Below are 19,141 nucleotides of genomic sequence, written 5' to 3' on the forward strand. Positions count from 1 at the left end.
TTCAAGACCGGCAAGTCTGGGCTGCCATATCTTTCACACCAGGAAATACACTTGCACAAGTGGCTGCACCATCAGAGCAAATAATATCTTTCATGGGCTCAAAATACTTTGTTCTGACATTATGGAGCTGGCTAGGGGGTACAAGCCGACAAGCACAAGTCTGTCCTCCAGGTCTCTTGAGGGCTCAAGCACTAAGGATGTAGGCCTGACAGGGTTTGCACTCCAAAAGGAAGGACCTTTCTCCACCAAGCCTGTCACTTACCACCTGTCTCTCCAAATCAGACCGTGAGAATATCATGGAATATCATGTGCCTGGGTGGGCCATGGGCGTCTGTCCTTACCGGGTGTGGGGGCAGGGTCACAAAGGAGGATAAAATGAAAACAAGGGGTTTGGGGTTTGTAGACTCTTCTTTACATGTTATTTCCTTTACATGCTGAGATATTCTGAAGGAGTTTTTGGGTTTTGTTTTGTTTTTTTTTTAATATTTTTAGAATTTATTTTTAGAGAAAGGGAGGGAGAACGAGAGGGGGAGAAACATCAATGTGTGATTGCCTCTCGTGTGCCCCCTACTGGGGACCTGGCTCACAACCCAGGCATGTGCCCTGACTGCGAATCAAACCGGCGTCCCTTTGGTTTGTAAGCCAGTGCTCAATCCACTGAGCCACACCAGCCAGGGCAAGAGAGGGAGTTCTTAAAACAAGAATAATTCACACTAGTCTTTAATAGCTTAATACATTCTCTTGGTTAAGGATTCCTGCCATGTAGAGATATGAAGAATATAACATGAAAGTTCTCTCCTCTCACTCCCCAGAGGTGATTGCTGCTAACTGTTTGGGACATTCCTCTTTTGACCTTTTTCTTTGACTTTTAAAAACTTTTAGCTACATGGTTAATAAATGAATACATTCATTTGTTGTAAAAATCCAACTATTAAAGTATATAGGATTCAAAGTCAAGGTCTCTCCTTCCCTATCCTGACCTCTCCTTCCCAGTCCTGCTCCCCTGTCCAGTTGGTGTAAATATAATCTTAGTTGTTTTTTATGCATTTACATGAATCTAAAAATATAAATACTAATTTGTCCTTTTTTCTTCTACAAAAAAGATCATGCTTTGTACAACATAGATTTACCTACAAATGATTGTACCTCCTTTTTTGTAACTGGTTACCTAATTAGTCTTCCCAAATATTTTTTGCTGACTCTCCTACTGATGGACATTTGTTTTGTTTTGTTATTACAAATAATGTAGCCATAGGCATTTTTATACAGATAGCTTTCATATGTATGCAAGTATCTTTGTTAGTATAAATTCCTAGAAGTTAAATTCATTAGTTAAAGTGAATGGGTATTTAAAAATTTTGATAAATATTGACAAATTGTCCAAAATGAGCATACCTTGTGTTTCCTTCCGTTAATACTTTTTAGAATTTTGCTGTATTAGTTCAGCTTTACCTCATTTAAATTCATTTAATTTTTTAGATGTTTCCAACTTTTATTATAGAAATTTTCAAATATACTGCAGTTGAAATAATAGTATAACAAATGACATATACCCTCTGACTACATTCAACAATTAACTTTTTCCATATTCACTTTCTAAGTGCATTTTTCTTTCTATGTAAGTTTTGTGAATCATTTCAAAGAAAAAAGTTGCAGATATCTTGATACTTCAGTTCCAAGTACTTCAGCCTGAAGCTCCTAAGAAAAGAACATTGTCTTTTACAAGCACAATACCATTCTCACACTCAAGAAAATTATCAACAATTGTATTGTATAATACTGTCTACTTTATCTAATAATCAGTTTATATTAAAATTTCCCAAACTGTTCCAAAAATGTCTTTTAAACTAAGAAAAAAATAGTCCAGTCAAGTTTCAAAATTAGTTTGATTGTTATCTCTTCAGTTTTTGTTGTTTTTTTTTTAATCCAAAAACAGCCCTGCCACCTCCTTCATTCACAACATTGAAATTTTGATGACTCCACGCCAGTTGTTTTGCAGAGAGGCCCACATTCTGGATTTTTCTGAATGTTTCTTTATGGCACCTTGTTGTTTTTAATAGCAACATGGTATTCTGTTCTGTGAACGTATTGTGGTTTATTTTAGCTCTTGGGCATTCCTTTTGTGGCCCTTCTAAGGAGGTGGCATTTATTCCCAAGGAGTTTGTGGCACCAGTAGACAACAGTAAAAGTCTGTGGTCAGTTAATGAAGATACAGTGTTCCAAAGCCAGACTTAGTTGGCAGGAACATTGGTACCAAAGGCACCAATGTAAGAATGGGTTACATCCTTTCTCTTTCCCTTCTAAGGGAGATGACTTACTATTTTAGTCTGCTCAGGCTTCTTTTTTAAAAAAGATTTTATTTAGTTTTAGACAGAAGGGAAGGGAAGGAGAAAGAGAGGGAGAGAAACATCAATGTGTGGTTGCCTCTCACATACCCCCTACTGGAGACCTGGCCTGCAACCCAGGCATGTGCCCTGACTGGGAATCGAACCGGCAACCCTTTGGTTCGCAGGCTGGCACTCAATCCACTGAGCCACACCAGCCAAGGCTGCTCATGCTTAACAAAATACCATAGAGTGGGTGGCTGATGAGCAACAGAAATCTTTCTCACAGTTCTGGGTGCCAGCACGGTCCAATGAGGGCCTTTTCCATGTTGCAAACTTTTCATTGTATCTTCACAGGGCAGAAAGGGCTAGGGAGCTTTCTGAGGCCTCTTTTATATGTGCACTGATCCTCTTCATGAGGGTTCCATCCTCATAACTCAATAAGGCCCCACCTCTAAATACCATCACATTAAGCGTGAATTTGGCAGGGTGCACACACATTCAGACCATATCAATTATCTTTTCCTAGTCTCCCCCTTTTTTTTTTTTCTTTTCAAGAGGTTACCATCTGGGGCTAAGCCGACACCAGTGTTGTCTTTATAACCATGTATCCTCGCTTTGCATCTCATCATCAGCCACGGACTCTTTTGGTAATGCCAAATTTCCTGCCACATAGTGTGAACTCCTTAAGTTTTTAGGTCTCTCAATTTCTAGCATGCTCTTCCCTTTTGCAGTTATTCTCACTTCAGCTTGTCTTTTGCTGCTCACCTCCTGGAGCCCAAGAAAATCCCTTTCTTTGTGATCTGGGTCCTATCCCATGGCTCCTTCAGGTCCTCTCACCACCTAGTGCCTCCTGTCCCTCTTTCCTCTTTAGCCTCTCCTTCTCTGCTGACTCCTTCCATCAGCCTATAAGTATGTTCAGGTCTTTCTCATTCTTTATAATTATTTTTCTTTACTGATACTACCCTTGATTTATGTCTTCCCTCTTTCTCCATTAGTTGACTCTTCTTGAAAGAGTACTGTGGAGCAGGTGTCTGAAAAGTATGGTGCATAAGATGTTCTCCTGGGCTGATTAAACAAAATACTAGCATTTCTACACATTTCAGAATTTCATTCTTTTAGTTTTCCATGTTTGTGTTTTATAATGTGTGTGTGTGTGTGTGTGTAGTATAGTTATACATGTATATCACTTGCCTTTCAACTCTTCTCATCCTTTCCAGATGCACATTCCCACTGATTTATGAGCGTCCTACCAGGCTATCACCCTAGCCTCACAAACTCAGCATCGTCCTAGCTTCTTTTCTTATACCCCACCTTCTTCAAACTGCTTCCTTGACTGTAGGCCCCAACTTAGGGAGAAGCTCCAACATCCCACTATCTACCTAGGCAATAAGCCTGGGGATTGTTTTTGACATCTTTCTTCTACTTACTCCTGCATAACTACTATGCAATCAGTTACTTAGTCCTAGTGATGCAACTTTCTTACCTTCGCTCAGATCTGTCCATCCTCACTTCTCTTGCTGCCTCTGCCTTAAGCTTGCCTTAAATATTGCTGCTGCCAGTCTCCTAACTGGTGTCCCTGCCTCCATTAGCATCCATGAACCCAGCCCCCAGCAGGAACTCTACACATCTGTACATCATACAGGACTGTCCTTGACTTTCAAAGAAAAACCAAACCAAATTCAGTGCTTGATCCACAGGTACTTCCATGATTTTTTGTTGCACAGACATTATCCCTTTATCTGTTAACCCCCTCAACTAGACTATGAACTCCTGTAGGGCAGGGACTGTGTCTTCATTATTGCCGTATACCCAGAGCCAGGTACATATATTACCTGGCATCTACTCATGTCTCAGTGTTATTTTTTGTTGATTGGATGAGAGGAAGAATAGTATTGTCATGGGTAAGAAGAGGAGAGCAGTGTTGAAATTCCTTTGAGAAACATGGGCTCCAGGGATAAACTTACCTAGAAATGAGGCAAAAGAATGGATTGAATTGGGGAGCTAAAGATACCCTCGTAGTTATCTGATAAGTATACTGATATGTGACTTAGGGCTGTTGGGTAGGCCCAGTTGCCACCATCTCTTGCTGGAGGCTCTTGCTAAGGCAGAGTGAGTGATGAGGACACTCCTGCCTTTCAGTCAGAGAGAACTGACATTAAGTCTTGTTGGCTGGGACTGAAATCCTGGCTTTACCACTTAGTGACTGATTGATGTTGAAGAGGAGGATGATAATAACAGCCAGTGTTTATTGAGGACATATTATATGCCAGCACTGAGCCATGCATCATATCACTGAATTTTGCCACAGCTTGATGAGATACGTACTATTATTCCCATTTTACAAATGAGCCAGCTGAAGCAGAGGAAGATTAAATGATTTTCCCAAAGCAACTAAATAATGGAGCTAGAGTTTCCATCTTAGCAGCCTGACTCTAGGCAAGAGATATTCATTGGGGAGTCATAGTGTATAGATGGTATTTAGAGCCAGGAACCTGAAAAAGGTTATTTCACGAATGAGAGTAGATAGAAAAGAGATCCAAGGAATTGGCTCTGGTCCCCCCCCCCCCCAATATTTAAAGTAAGGGACATAAGGAAGATTTAGCAAAGAAGACTGAGAATGGGAGACATTGAGGCAGGGGAAGAAGAGAGTGATATCCTGGATGCCCAGTGCAGAAAGTGTTTTGAGGATGAGAGAATGGTCAACTGCATCACATGCTGCTGATGGGTCAAATAAGAAGAGACCCAAAATTGACACTCTGGTAAGGGGATGAAGAAGGGGCAGCTATTTAAAATTCATACAAAGATGCTATAGGGGCTAGCTTCCATCCTCATTACCCATTGGAATTAGGAACGTGGAGGTCATTGGTAACCTCAGTAAAAGCAATGTAGGGGGAGTGGTGGGTGTGAAAATTTGATTGGATTGGATGGAAGGATAATTAGGGAAGAGGCAATGATGGCAATGAGGAGAGACAAATGCTCTGAGGAGTTTTGCTATAAAGGGAAGCAGAGAGATGGGGGTGATACCTAGAAGGGAAACTAGAATCAAGAGTTTTTGTCTCTTGTTTTTTCTTTTTTTATCTTCACCTGAGGACATGTTCATTGATTTTAGAGAGAGTGGAAGAGAGGGAGAGAGAAACATCAGTTGGTTGCCTCTTCTATTAGCCCTGACTAGGGGCCAAACCCACAACCCAGGCATGTGCCCTGGCTGGGCATCGAGCTTATAGCCTTTCAGTTTATGGGAGGATGTTCCAACTAACTGAGCCACACTGGCGAGGACAAGAGTTTTTGTCCCTTTAAATGAACAATGTTGTAACTTGTTTGTTTTCTGATGGGAATGATCCAGTGTAAAAAAAAGGAGGGGGGCAGTTGCACCTAATGTTTCAGGCAGTCTGATTCCAGAGACCTAGAGAACTCTACCACTCTGCTCTTTGGATTCGAAGATAGATGTTGACTTGGGTATGAGAAGGAAGTTAATGACCTGTGCAGCTTGAAATGTTTTTATTGTTTTTGATTTTCAATCTCAGTGATGTAAGATTTTGATCTAAAGCCTTGGGAATCCTCCAGCTGAAAAGGAACCAGGATATGTGCATTAGAGTGTGGTTCCAGATGTGAGTTCTGTAGATTAGAAATTAATTAGCCAAGTGGAATTTCTTTTGGGGAAGTATGACATTTTACAAATAGTGTTTGCAAAATGGGGGGAAGAGAGTGGGGAGGCTCGATGAGAAAGTCCCTGGGCCTTGGCCTAGATTCAGGGCTCGGTAAAGAAAATTGCCTTTTTTCTTTCTTCTTCATTGCTGAATATCCTTTACCATCCCTGCTGTGCCATTTCTTCTTTGGGCGTTATTTAATGTCTCTGTGCCTCAGTTTCCTTATCTGTCAAATGGGAATGATCATAGTTCCTGCTTCACAGGAAACTTGTAATGATTAAATGAGATAACACAGGTGAAAGTATGTTACAGAGTGCATGGTACATAAGTGCTTCATAACTATTCTTATTAAATGACCATTGGTAGGTTCTTGTTCCCAGTCTGCTCCCTTCTTCCTGCCACTTGTGTGTATGTGTGTTTTTAAAAGTTGTCCCCCTTTCTCTTTCATCTCTTTCCTCTCCCTATACTCCTATACTTCCTCCTTTGCCTGTATCCTCTCGCTCCTTCCTTGGCCATGGCTATCAGTGATACCCAAACTCACTTTAATACTCTCTGTGGCCTTCCAAGGTAGGGAACTCTTGGAATAGGGGGTGAGGCAACCCTCAGAGGAAGGACACTGCTGATGGGGCAGTCTCCTGGCCACACCAGTTGCGATCTGTGCCTGAGGTGTCTACACAGCCTGAGTGGGCTGGTGTTGCAGGCCAAGCTGGGCCACTGTGTGATGTGGGGCTAGGGCCACAGGGGGAAAGAGCAGGCTGTGAAGGGGAGGGTCATGTGAACAGGGAGGGGCTATACCCAGGTCCCATGTGAGAGACAGTGAGGATGAGTACTAATTTCAGTGCTGCTATTGTACTACCTTTACCACTCCCATTAATGAGAACAGCTTCTATCCATTGTGTACCTCCTGAATGTAAGGCTTTTTTTTGGATGGGTGGGTGGGTGGAGGGAGTGACAGTGGGAAGCAGAGTATACTAGCTAAATCTATACACTCTAGAGCCAGATGGCCTGGGTTTGAATCTTGATTCTGTCACTGAATGTGTCATTTGCCCTTTGGTAAGTTATTTAACCTCTCTATGTCTCAGTTTCTCATCTGTAAAATGGTGATATTTGGAACAGCGTAGTAAGTCCTCACTTAACCTCATCAGTAGGTTCTGTAACTTTAAGCAAAACAACATATTACAAAACCAGTTTTATCACAGGCTAATTGATACAAACCAAGTTAAGGTCCTACAGCATCTCATCAGCTTTATAACAAAACAACATGGAAGGAAACAATGTTATTCGAGTACCTTCTGCTCAGTTGTTACAAGGATTATATGGATTAATAGTTAACTAAGTGTCTATAATAATTCCTGGCACATAATAAGTGCTATATAAATGATTGTTATGTTTTTTAAAATTAGAAATCTTACAATAATTTTATACCAGCTACTGTTAATCTTCATTTTACTGGGGTGGGGAGATTAAGTGACTTAGCTGAGACCACAGGGCTAAGTGGCAGAATCAAATCTAGAACACATATTTGACAGACTCCAAAGTCCTTACTTGCAGCCACAGTGCTAAGCTGGACATGCAGGTGGGCAGATTGCTTCCTAGGAGGGCTGTCAAGGAGGGAGAAACAACTGGGTACTGCGAGTACAGTGAGGTAAATAGTCTGAAAGGCTAGCAGAGATACCGTTTGCCAACCTATCTGGGAGCACAGTCTGCAGGTCCTTGGCCTCGTTCTGTGCTTCTTTCTATGCAAGAGCAGTCTGGGTTCCCAGGACCATTTCAGGGAGATGCCAAGTCCCTTAGGTACCTGAAAATTCAGATTACAGCCAGAGAACACTGAGCCTTCCTGGGTTCTTTTCCTCGTTGCCTGTTTTCTGGGTGACCACCATCAAGCCAGTTAACCCGTTTGCATTTCAGTTTCCTCATCTGTCAAATGATGATACTTTACCCCCTACTTCAGGACGTTTTTGAGAGGATTGAGTTGATCATGGATGTAAAAACATTTGAAAAAGCATGAATCAGTACTGAAATTTAAGATAGTAGGGTGATCCAAGACCACATTACTATGAGGGTCCAGTGTGGGCCTCTCAAGCCTACATAACTACCTCTTGCTTATGATGCCTATTGTCAAACCCGTGATTTTTTTTCCAGCTATTCCATTATGGTCTACAAAGATGCTTGGAACCTATCTGTTTTTCTGGGATTTTACATTTTTCTCTGTGAACGTAAAATAAAAGTCGAGCATCATCTGGATCTATGGGAAATTTCCCCGGTGTGTGGGTTTTTATTTTAAAGAACCAGAGCCAGTATCTGTCCAGGATCCACAGTTGTCCCAGCTCTCATTCTGGTAGCTTTGCCATCTTTCAGTTTCAGCTCTTGGCACAAGGCAGACGTGGGCTCCCGGGCCTGGGGAACCCATAAATGCTTCCTATCATTAGCACAAAACCTTGCTTCTGTGTGTGTCCTGTAGGGAACAAGTAAGCAGCTGACCCTTCCCCTGGGTGTTCTTGTTTCTCTGGGCTTCCCCTTGGGAAGGGTGTTGAGGGCTGTGTAAACCTGGAGACCAGGCCTCTTGCCAGCTGCTGGAATTGAGTTAGTCACCTAGGCATTTCCATTCTCTTCCCGCTGCCAGGGTCTACACCATGGTGCACATGCTATCTTGAAACTGTGCTCTGCCTTGGTAATCCAGAGCTTCCATTATGAGAGAGAGATGGGAAACAGGAGTGAATGAATGAGCATGTAGGATGGAGAGAGATTGGGGACTACTTTTTGGCAACCTATGACAAAAAATTATTGGCCCAGTTGCTTGGGCTTCACCCAAAAGTAGGGCTAACTCTGGACTGATTCCAAATATGTAGTGGGGAAACTCTTCATTCTTGGATCTAGATGACATTGGCTCTAGCAAGCATTCTTTTTTGCATCTGGAAATTAGGAATAATAACTCTTATTCCACATGTTCTTGATGTCAGATGATAAATAAGCTTTTAAATAGCTCACCAGCTACTTATCAGGAACAGGAAGTGACGTAAGGTTGTGTTTCTGCCAGCATATTCTGCAGAATACTGCGTGTTATTTTTTAAAAGGCACTGGCCAACTAAGTTTGGAATACACTGGATAAACAATACTAAGCAGATTTTGTAGTTGTAGAGACCACCCAGGTTCTATCTTTTTAGATAATTTGTTATTTTTAAATTAGAGTTGATGTACAATATTATATTAGTTTGATGTGTGCATGCCAGTGAGTAGACATTACATAACTTACTAAGTGATCACTCCAGTAAATCTTGTACCCATCTGACACCATGCAAAATTATTATAATATTACTGACTATATTCCCTATGCTGTATTTTATATCCCCATGACTATTCTGTAACAACCAATTTGTACATCTTAATCCCTTCACCTTTTTCACCCATCCCCCAACCCCCCTCCCATCAGACAACTGTCAAAATGTTCTCTGTATGTATGAGTCTGTTTTTGTTCTGTTGGTTCATTTATTTTTTTGTTTAGATACAATTGTTGATATGTATGTGTTTAGTACCACTTTATTGTTCATATTTTTAATCTCTTATTTTTCCTTTTCTTCTTAAACAAGACCATTTAACATTTCATGTAATACTAGTTGGGTGGTGATGAACTCCTTTAGCTTTGTCTTGTCTGGGAAGCTCTTTATCTGCTCTTTGATTCTAAATGATATCTTTGCTGGGTACAGCAGTCTTGGCTGTAGGTCCTTGCTTTTTATCACTGAATATTTCATGCCAATCCCTTCTAGACTGCAAAGTTACTGTTGAGAAATCAGCCAACAGTGTTATGGAGCCTCCCTTGTTGGTAACTAACTGCTTTTCTCTTTCTCCTTTTCATATTCTATTTTTAACCTTTTGCATTTGAATTGTGGTATGTCTTCATGTGCATCTCTTTGGGTTCATCTTGTTTGGGGCTGCCTGCACTTCCTGGAATTATAAGTCTATTTCCTTAACCAGGTTAGGGAAGTTTTTAGTCATTATTTCTTTAAATAGGTTTTCAATTTCTTGCTCTCTGTCTCTTTTCTTTCTGACACCCCCATGATGCTAATATTTGTGTACTTGATATTATCCCAGAGCCTCCTTAACACTTTGCTCATTTTTTAAATTCATTTTCCTTTTTGCTGTTCTGATTCAGTGTTTTCTCTTACCTTGTCTTCCAACTTGCCATTTGTATTGAAAAGCTACTAGAAACAGCTTAAGTGGCCCTGCAAGCTGGGTGGGGTGGGGTCTCAGGGAATCACCAGGGTGTGGTGAACAGTGTGAGCCAGGTTGATAAAGATTCAGATGTGGCATCTACTTGCTGACTCTGTTGGGGGATGGGTTATCTCAGGAAAGGAACAATGGTCTCTGCCAGCACTTTTGTCTGGCAGAAAGCTACTCCCCCAGTTTTTGCCCTGATGCCAGAAAATTCAGTACCTCCCCATATATGCCTGGTTCCTTTCAAGCTATTGTCCTGGTGCTGGAGCTCAGAGGGAGTGAGTCTGAGTAAGTCTGTGTGCGGGCACTAGTCAGGGCATGGTTAGGGGGTAGAGGGATTGAGCAAAAAGGAAAAATGACTCATGGACATAGAAAACAGTGTGGTCATTGTTGGGGGCAGGGGGTATAAGGGGACTAAAAGGTAATGTAAAGGTATTTTAAAAAGTGATAAAAATAAATTAAAAAATTAAAAAATGGAAAAAAATATTCAATTAAAAAAAACAAAAAAGAGGAAATGCTTAGTACTCCAGAAGCCCTCCATCTTTCTCAGCCACAATCCCTACTGGTTTTTACAGCCAGAAATTATGGGATAACCAACTTTATTAGTGGAACATTTTCCAAGTATCATCTCTGCAAAATACACTTTGGAAGATGCCAGCCTAGATCATAAGTATATTCATTTTAGTCTTTTTTTTTGGGGGGGTATGATTATGAAGGTGGTGAACTGGTGAAATGCATGGGGTTGCTAAGACATAGGCTGTAAAGAGCAAGAGCGTTCAAGTTCAGAATCAGTTGAAATGTTTGGTTCCTGCTCTAAAACACCTCTCCCTCCTGTCCTTGCAGCTCCCCTTTGAATTGGAGATTTACTACATTCAGCATGTTATGCTCTATGTGGTACCCATCTACCTGCTTTGGAAAGGAGGTAAGCCCAGTGAACCATACCTCTGTCCTACCCAATACCTAAATGCTCCCTTCTGTTTTGGGGAGTCACAGCCTCTTGGGGTGCCTACTGGGGTCTTGCAGTGCTGCCTGGCTTAGTTTCTGTAGCATTCTTTATGTCAGGTACCAGGCAGTGGGAAATGGGTATGGACAGGGACTTTTTAGAACCATCCTCTGTGAGTGAGGTTGGTGCTGATGACTGTCTGTACCAGGGCCTAGGCCTTGGACTCTGACTGTGGTTGTTTGGGTTTGCACAGAACTTCCCACACTCTGCCACTCACTTGTGCTTGTGCCTTCCCATTGCCTTAGTGTATGGTGTGGGGTAGAGGGAGAGAAGGAAGCACCTGGTCCTCTCAATAGATAGACCACTATATTCATTTTCTCAGAACCAAAGAAGATACTGAAAGAGGCAAGAAGTCCAGGGACTGTGGGCTTATGGGATTGAGGGAAGAGGCAGGTGAAAGCAGTGACCTTTATGCAAAATACACTATTGAAAACTTTTATTTGGTCATATGGGAGAAACCACCAACCTAGGAGAGGGGGCGTACAATGGAAGCTGATTTGTGATTTTACAATGCCCCTTAAATTATCCCCTCCATCTATTGTGTAGTAGACAAAAGGGAAGGGAAATTCCTATCCCTTTTATACTAAGTGTGAGAGCAGCTCCTTCTCAGTGTTCTTACCATCCTGTAAGGCATATACTTGGAAGATAGCCTCTTCTAGTCTTAGCCATAAGCCCCTTTATTTTGGCTGCTGGGAGTTTTCTGGGAGATCAACCCTCCTCACCCTAGACAGCAATGATTTTACTTCTATTGCATTAAAAATGATGTGAGGCCACATGGACCCTTGAGCCCACTGGGAGATGGTTTGGAAGTGTGCTTTCTCTAGCTCAGGAATTCTGGCAAATCTTAAGGACTTATGGCATGGGGTAGTGTCCAGGAACATGTTGGAGGGTGGGCATTATTGCTGTCCATGATGGCTACTACCAGTCCAGTGATTTGTCCCTGTGCATGGTTTGTATCAATTAAGATTCTCAGAACTTATCCAAATATTCTTTGAGATAGTTTTTACCCTGTGCAGCCACTTGGGGCCTCACACTGTCAAAGAGATCCTAACTTCTAATTTGCTTTAAATTCGCTATTTTTCCCTCTGAGCTTTAAGGGAAGTCTGAAGTTCCAATAGCTGGGAGACCTCTGTCATTTCTCTTATATGTTCTCTGCGGCACAGGAAATAATTTCCTAATAATACTTTAATCTTGGAGATAGACTCATTCTGAAGGGCACCAGGCAGGCAGCTGTCCCAGAGCTCTAGGTCCCCACCACTCGTTGCTGGTTTCTATGGGGTGTACTACAAGTTCTAGCCAAAATGTGCATGGCTATTAGTTAAACCTGTTTTGCTCTGAGGTGCCTCTAAAAATCTGTCAGGTAGCTGACCTAGACTGGTCTGACATGGAAAATACCAAGCAGGCATTTCCTGCTCTCCCGTCCAACAAACAATCTGGGAAGCAGCACCTTCTAGATGTGGCTGATTCCACTGTGGCCTTCTGTTGGATCTGTTGCTGCACTGTTCAGGGAAACTGAGCTGAGGAAATAGGAATTCCAAGTCTTAATTTCTATTTATTTCCTACTGTTAGTGATTCACCCCCCCTTTGGTGCCTGACCCTGAGAAGAGGCCATAATAATAATAACAGTATGAATGTCAATGTTTTCTTTTTATTGTTTACTGTTTGTGAGATAGTATGCTAGGCATGTTTTAAGTATTTTCTCATCACAGCCAACCTGGTGAAAAATCTTCCTTCTATGGAGGAGAAAATCAAGGCTCAGAAATGTTAGGTACCTTGCTCACAGCCCAGATTCAAAGATGGCCTAGTTTCCCTCCCAAACCAGTACTGTTTCCCCACGCCAAGTTGCCCTAAAAGATAGATGTCTGTCTCCTAAGCACATCAGGCTGGGGGTCTTCCATCCTCATCTATTGGAGAAGATGGGCCATTGTAATACAACATCGTAAGTATGACAGAGGGTATACTGAGACAGCATGGTATGATTTCAGAAGGCTAGTTCATTTTCCCAGCTCGCTTCCTTTTTGGCTCTTTGCTGCCCTCTGCTGTTCACTTGGGGGAAATTATGGGTATTTTGACAATACTCTGGATTTCCTCTCGCTGGTTTGACCTTTAGTTGGAGCCTTGGTCCTAGGCCTTACAGAGGGAAAATGGAATCCGGAGTGAGCGATGGGGAGATTATTCCCTATAAACCAAATAAGCTGAGGGTTTGGGGCTTCTCTTCCCTAGAAGTCTCTTGTAATTTTCCCCGAAATAACTGGCTCAGGGTTTTTTTATCCAAGGCAAGACGGCTTTCCTATAGACACCTCTAGTTCTCAGGAACTGTGTTTTCTTAAGAGGCACACCCCTACTTCTTCCTGTGGTTTGGAGGTGACTGAGTGGTGCTTAGCAGGAACCCCATTCCACCCTTGTTCTTTGAGCCCTTTGGCACCACCATCTTTGTCCACAGTATTCTTTTCTTCCTCCAGACTGGCTCTTGATTTCTGTTTCTTTTCCTCCCAACTCTTTGCCTTTGGACCTTTGGAAGTATATTTTTGTATAACGCCCCACCCCCACCCCAGCCCTGCTGCTAGCTCTTCACAGGACACTAAGTCCTACCTCTTGCTTGAAGCTCCCTCTAATGGAGACTGTTCTTTCTGCCTAGCCCCATGTGCTGCCTGGCTGCACACTGTCTCTTCTGGGCTACTATTTCATCTCTATCTTATGTAGAAATGCTTCTCCTTTATCATTCTCTTGACCTCGTTTTTTTCAACTCCACCACTACCTAACTTCTTGGCCACTTGCCCCACATTCCTAGATATCTTTGGGCCAAGGGCTCTCAAATTTTCCATTACAATGCTAGCCCGTATGCTGACAGGCTGCCAGTGAGGACTGCTCATTTTATCCCCAGCCTCTCAAGGTTTGGGTTTCTTAATTCAGTGACTTTTGCATCCTTTTCTCTTCAGCCACCTGGACCTTGCCTTCCTCCCACCCCTAAAAGTCCTCTGTCTGAGGTTATAAGTCTCTGTGTCCCTTTATTTGACCCAAACCTTGACTCCTTTCAGCCTCCTCCTTTAGCCAATCAGGTTGTAACACTATAACCAATTACTGGAACTTTTACCAGCTCCTGAAAGTGTCTCACTCCCTTGCCGCTTTCACTGAAAAAGTGTCTAATCCCTGTGCCCAGTTCTGGCCTACTAGAGAAAATCAAGTCATTCAGACATACGCCACTAAAATTTCATGGTTTCTATTATGCTTGTGCTCTTAACACCTCATGAGGTGATTTCAGGGGGTAAAGAAATAATATTTTTTAAAAGTTATATATTTAACATATATTAAAATAGGTACCCAGTGTAGTGAATCCAGGATTTCATGGGTAATATAAATTTCTCTTATAAACAAATATACTTTAGGAAAAATGTCAATAGATTTAAGGACATATATTATATACATAATAATAGAAGCAGTTACATGGATAAGGCTCTGCTCTAAGGGCTTCCAAACTCTCCTCCTCTCTTGGCTTGCCAACCTCACTGACCATGTCTTTTGTCTTCTTCAGTTCCTTTTTCCTCTATCCTCCAAGATGTTGATTTCCCCAGTGTTCTGTTCTGGCCTCACCTTTCACTTGCTACTCCCAGCATGGTCTCATGAGCCTACACCGTTTAAGCAGCAGTCTGTGTGGTGATGACCACCACATTCCTGTCTGCAGCCCAGACTTAGGAAATTCAGTTTCATATTGTTCCTCAACATCTCCACCTGAATGTCTCAAGCACACCTCAGACGCAACCTGTCCATGCTGCCCTCATGTTTTCCCCATCAGCTATGCTTCTCTCCTGTGGCATTTTGAGAGATGGCACTACCCAGTCACCCCAACTAAAACCTGGGAATCATCCCAGTCCCGTATCTGATTAATCCATTTATCTAACATATGGCTTAGCCTGTTCAGGCTGCTATAATAACATAACACTGAGTGGGTAGCTTATATGAAATGTAAATTTATTTCTCATGATTCTGAATCTTGGAAGTCCAAATCAAGGTGGTCACCTTCTGGTGAGGGCCCTCTACCTCATTCATAGCCAGCACTTTCTGTGTTCTCACATGGTGGAAGGGGTGAGCAGTCCCTATGAAGCCTGTTTTCTTTTTTTTTTTAATATATTTCATTGATTATGCTATTACAGTTGTCCCATTTCCCCCCCTTTATTCCCCTCTACCCTGCATACCCCCTCCCACCCACATTCCTCCCCTTTATTTCATGTCCATGGGTCGTACAGTGTAAGTTCTTTGGCTTCTACATTTCCTATACTATTCTTAACTTCCCCCTGTCTATTTTCTACCTACCATTTATGCTTCATATTCTCTGTACCTCTTCCTCCTCTCTCCCCCTCCGACCCCCCTGATGATAACCCTCCATGTGATCTCCATTTCTGTAATTCTGTTTCTGTTCTACTTGTTTGCTTAATTTGCTTTTGTTTTAGGTTCAGTTGTTAATAACTGTGACTTTGTTGCCATTTTACTGTTCATAGTTTGATCTTTTTCTTAGATCAGTCCCTTTAACGTTTCATATAATAAGGGCTTGGTGAGGATGAACTCCTTTAACTTTACCTTATCTGAGAAGCACTTTATCTGCCCTTCCATTCTAAGTGACAGCTTTGCTAGATAGAGCAATCTTGGATGTAGGCCCTTGCCTTTCATGACCTGGAATACTTCTTTCCAGCCCCTTCTTGCCTGTAAGGTCTCTTTGGAGAAATCAGCTGACAGTCTTATGGGAACTCCTTTGTAGGTAACTGTGTCCTTTTCTCTTGCTGCTTCTAAGATTCTCTCCTTTTGTTAATCTTGGATAATGTGATTATCATGTGCCTTGGTGTGTTCCTCCTTGGGTCCAGCTTCTTTGGGACTCTCTGAGTGAAGCCTGTTTTCTAAGGCCCTGATCCCATTCATGAGGGATCCAGCTTCATGACCTAAGTGCCTCCCAGACGACCCACCTCCTAAGATGATGATCTTTGGGTGTTAGGATTACACCATATGAATTTGGGAGGATGCAAACATTCAAAACCATAGCAACGTATTTACATCTGCCTTTTTTCTGCCAGGCTCTGCACTGACCACTGGCGTACCCTGATGAGCGAAAAATCAGATACCGCCCCTTCTCTCATAGAACTTATATTTTAGTGGGGGGAGACGAGAATCAAATAATCACACAAATGAATGTATACAGAGTGGGGTGAAGTAGGTTTACAGTTGTAACTATGCAAAAACAGAGTTTATTCTTGTACTATTATTATCATATTATTTTTCATATAAACAAATGTAAACGTACTTTTGCCATGCTCTGTGTAACTAGGGTAAGTACTCTGAAGGAAAGGAATATTCATTTACAAGAGTTTACAACAACACAAGCTGACCTGGGTTGGAGGTTTGGGGAAGAGTTCCCCAAGGAAGTGACATTTCATCTGAAAGCTGAAGGGTGAGTAGAGGAGTTTACAAGGGAAGTATAGGATTAGGAGAGGGAATCCCGATGGATGGCCAGACAAAATAGCATGTGTAGCAGCATTGCAGCAGGAGAGGGAGTCAGGGGAAAAGGGGTGACACTGGACCTGAGGGGCAGGTAGGGGTCACATAGGAGGGGCTTTTTGGCCATGGTCAGTGGTTTGGCCTTTATTCTAAGAGCTGTAGAAAACCAGTGGAAGTTTTAAGAAAGAGCATAAAATCAGTTTCATTTTTCCATTGATTGTTTTGTTACATAATTCATTGATATACAGATATTCCTTAACTTGCAGTGGGGTTATATCCCAATAAACTCATTGTGAGTTACAAATTCTATAAGTTGAAAATGTATTGAATATATCTAACCTACCAAACGAACACCATAGCTTGCCCTAGCCTACTTTAAACATGCTCAGGATACTTAAACATTAGCCTCCATTTGGGCAAAACCATCTAACAATGAGTGTGCCGTAGAGTGCCAGTTGTTTACCTCTGTGATCACGTGGCTGACTGGGAGCTGTGGGCTCAATGACGCTGTCACGTGGAGTATCCTACCGCATGTCACCAGCCTGGGAAAAGATCCAAATTTGAAATTTGAAGTATGGTTTCCACTAAATGTATATTGCTTTTACACTATCTTAAACTCTAAAAATCATGTCAATAACCATCGTAAACTGGGGACCATCTGTACTTCAAAATCTAAGATACAAATAGTCATCCTGTGAAAAATCACCTTCCCACCCCTTCCTCCCATCCACAGAATCCCTCCTACAACTCCACGAGTAAAGACTTTTTTTTGCGTTTGCGTATTTCCCAAAAGTTTGGTTTAAATATGTAAGTAAACTTTTAAAGTATTTTATTTTCCTCCTTAAAACACACGCCTCAAAATAGCATACTACTACACAACTGTTTTGTTGCTGTTGGTAATGTTTTGCTTAGCAGTTTAGCCAGCTTTCCATGTAAGCCCATAGGAAGCTTCTGCATTCTTTTCCATAGCAGCATGTGTTCCATTGCGTGAGTAACAAAATACAGCATAATAAAAATGGTAACACTTTATATGGCACTACGATATGCCAGAAGATGTTGTTGCAAGCTCTTCAGACATACTAACTTCATCTAATCCTCGCCACAGTCCTTGTAGGTAGACGTTACTATTATCTTCCTTTTAAATGAGGAAACTGACACTCAAAAACTAAGTGGAAGATCCAGAATTTGAACCACTGGTATGGTTCCAGGATTTATGTTGTTAGGCATAACACAAAGCTACAACACTATACCATAATTTATACTGCCTCCTATTGATAGAAATTTAGGTTGCTTTAAATGTTTTGGTAATATAAATAACACCGCACTGAACAACCTTGTACTGATGCCATTTTGCACGTGTGTAAGTGTATCTATAGGATAAATCACCCTAAGTGGAACTGCTGAATGTAAGAGTGAGTGTTTGCAATTTTGATGGGTATTTCTCAATCCATAAAGTTATACCAATTTAAGTGCTCACCGGCAATGTGTAAGAGTTCCTGTTCACACACAGCCTTACCAAAAGAGTGTATTTCCAACTTTTTAAAGTTTTGCCTAACTGATGGGTAAAAATAATGGCATATCAATTTAGTTTTAATTTGAATTACTCTTATTTTGAGTATCACAACTCTTATCTAGTTGTTTAATCTTTGTATTGCCACTAGGTGGCAGTAGTCTCCTATTTTCATCTTTTCAAGAGAATGCTATAGAATTAAGATCATTTTAAAATCTTAATTTAAATGAATGATAATAAATAATTAAATTCATAGTATGTATTGCAATTAAGATGCTATGGGAATTATGGAGAAGGCAACATCTGTGAGGCCCTAGGATTTTTGCCTGGGTGACTGGGTGGTGGGTGTGGGGTGGGTGGGAGGGTTAGGGTGCTACTAATGGAGAGGGAGCACAGAAGGAAGGAGCATGTTCTAGGGGAGGAGGTGATTTTACTTGGTTTTGAGGTACTTCAAGGCTATCCACGTTGAGATGTCCAAGAGGCAGTTGGGTGGAATAATCGGGAGCTGCTCAGGGGAGCTTAGTATACAGGCTGACTGCAGTATCATTGCTGTGATGGTGGTGGATACAAACATGGAAGCAGATGAGGGAGTCTAGGCTAACTATGTAGGTGGGGAAGAAATAGAACTTAGAAAAAGGTTGAGGAGTGTCAACTTATAAATAATAGACAGAGGAAGAAGAGTGTAAGGAGATTGCAGGACTGGTCAGAGGAATAGGAGTGGTTGGTTGTCCTGGAAGCTAAGGCAACAGAAATGTTCATCAAGGTAGTAGTAATCAAGAGTGCCACACTGTTTCAGAGAGTTCCAGGAAGGTAAGGCTTTTGGAGAAGTGGGGTTGGGAAGGAAGAGGAAGTTAAGGGTGTCACAGAAGGAGGAATTAAGGGAGTTATAGAGCCAATGTAGGGATTTTTCTCCCCCCTTTCCTCTCTCTGTGTTGCCCTCACTCTCTTTCCAATACTC

At 41.8% G+C, this 19,141-nt stretch overlaps 1 protein-coding gene across 8 annotated transcripts in view; it reads left to right on the top strand.

Moving 5' to 3' along the window:
• The window catches only part of TMEM164 (transmembrane protein 164), a 210,408-nt gene that overhangs the window by 164,939 nt on the left and 26,328 nt on the right, over window positions 1-19,141 (top strand). For 7 of the 8 annotated variants that reach the window (XM_053916900.2, XM_053916899.2, XM_053916901.2 and 4 more), the window contains one exon: window positions 11,030-11,108. The exons of the other annotated variant lie outside the window; for it this stretch is intronic. In XM_053916900.2, coding sequence (XP_053772875.1) covers window positions 11,030-11,108 — 79 coding nt within the window. The remainder of the gene's footprint in view (window positions 1-11,029; window positions 11,109-19,141) is intronic. 8 annotated transcript variants of the gene reach the window in all.

Source organism: Desmodus rotundus, chromosome X (assembly GCF_022682495.2).
Source record: "Desmodus rotundus isolate HL8 chromosome X, HLdesRot8A.1, whole genome shotgun sequence".
NCBI classification, from domain to species: domain Eukaryota; kingdom Metazoa; phylum Chordata; class Mammalia; order Chiroptera; family Phyllostomidae; genus Desmodus; species Desmodus rotundus.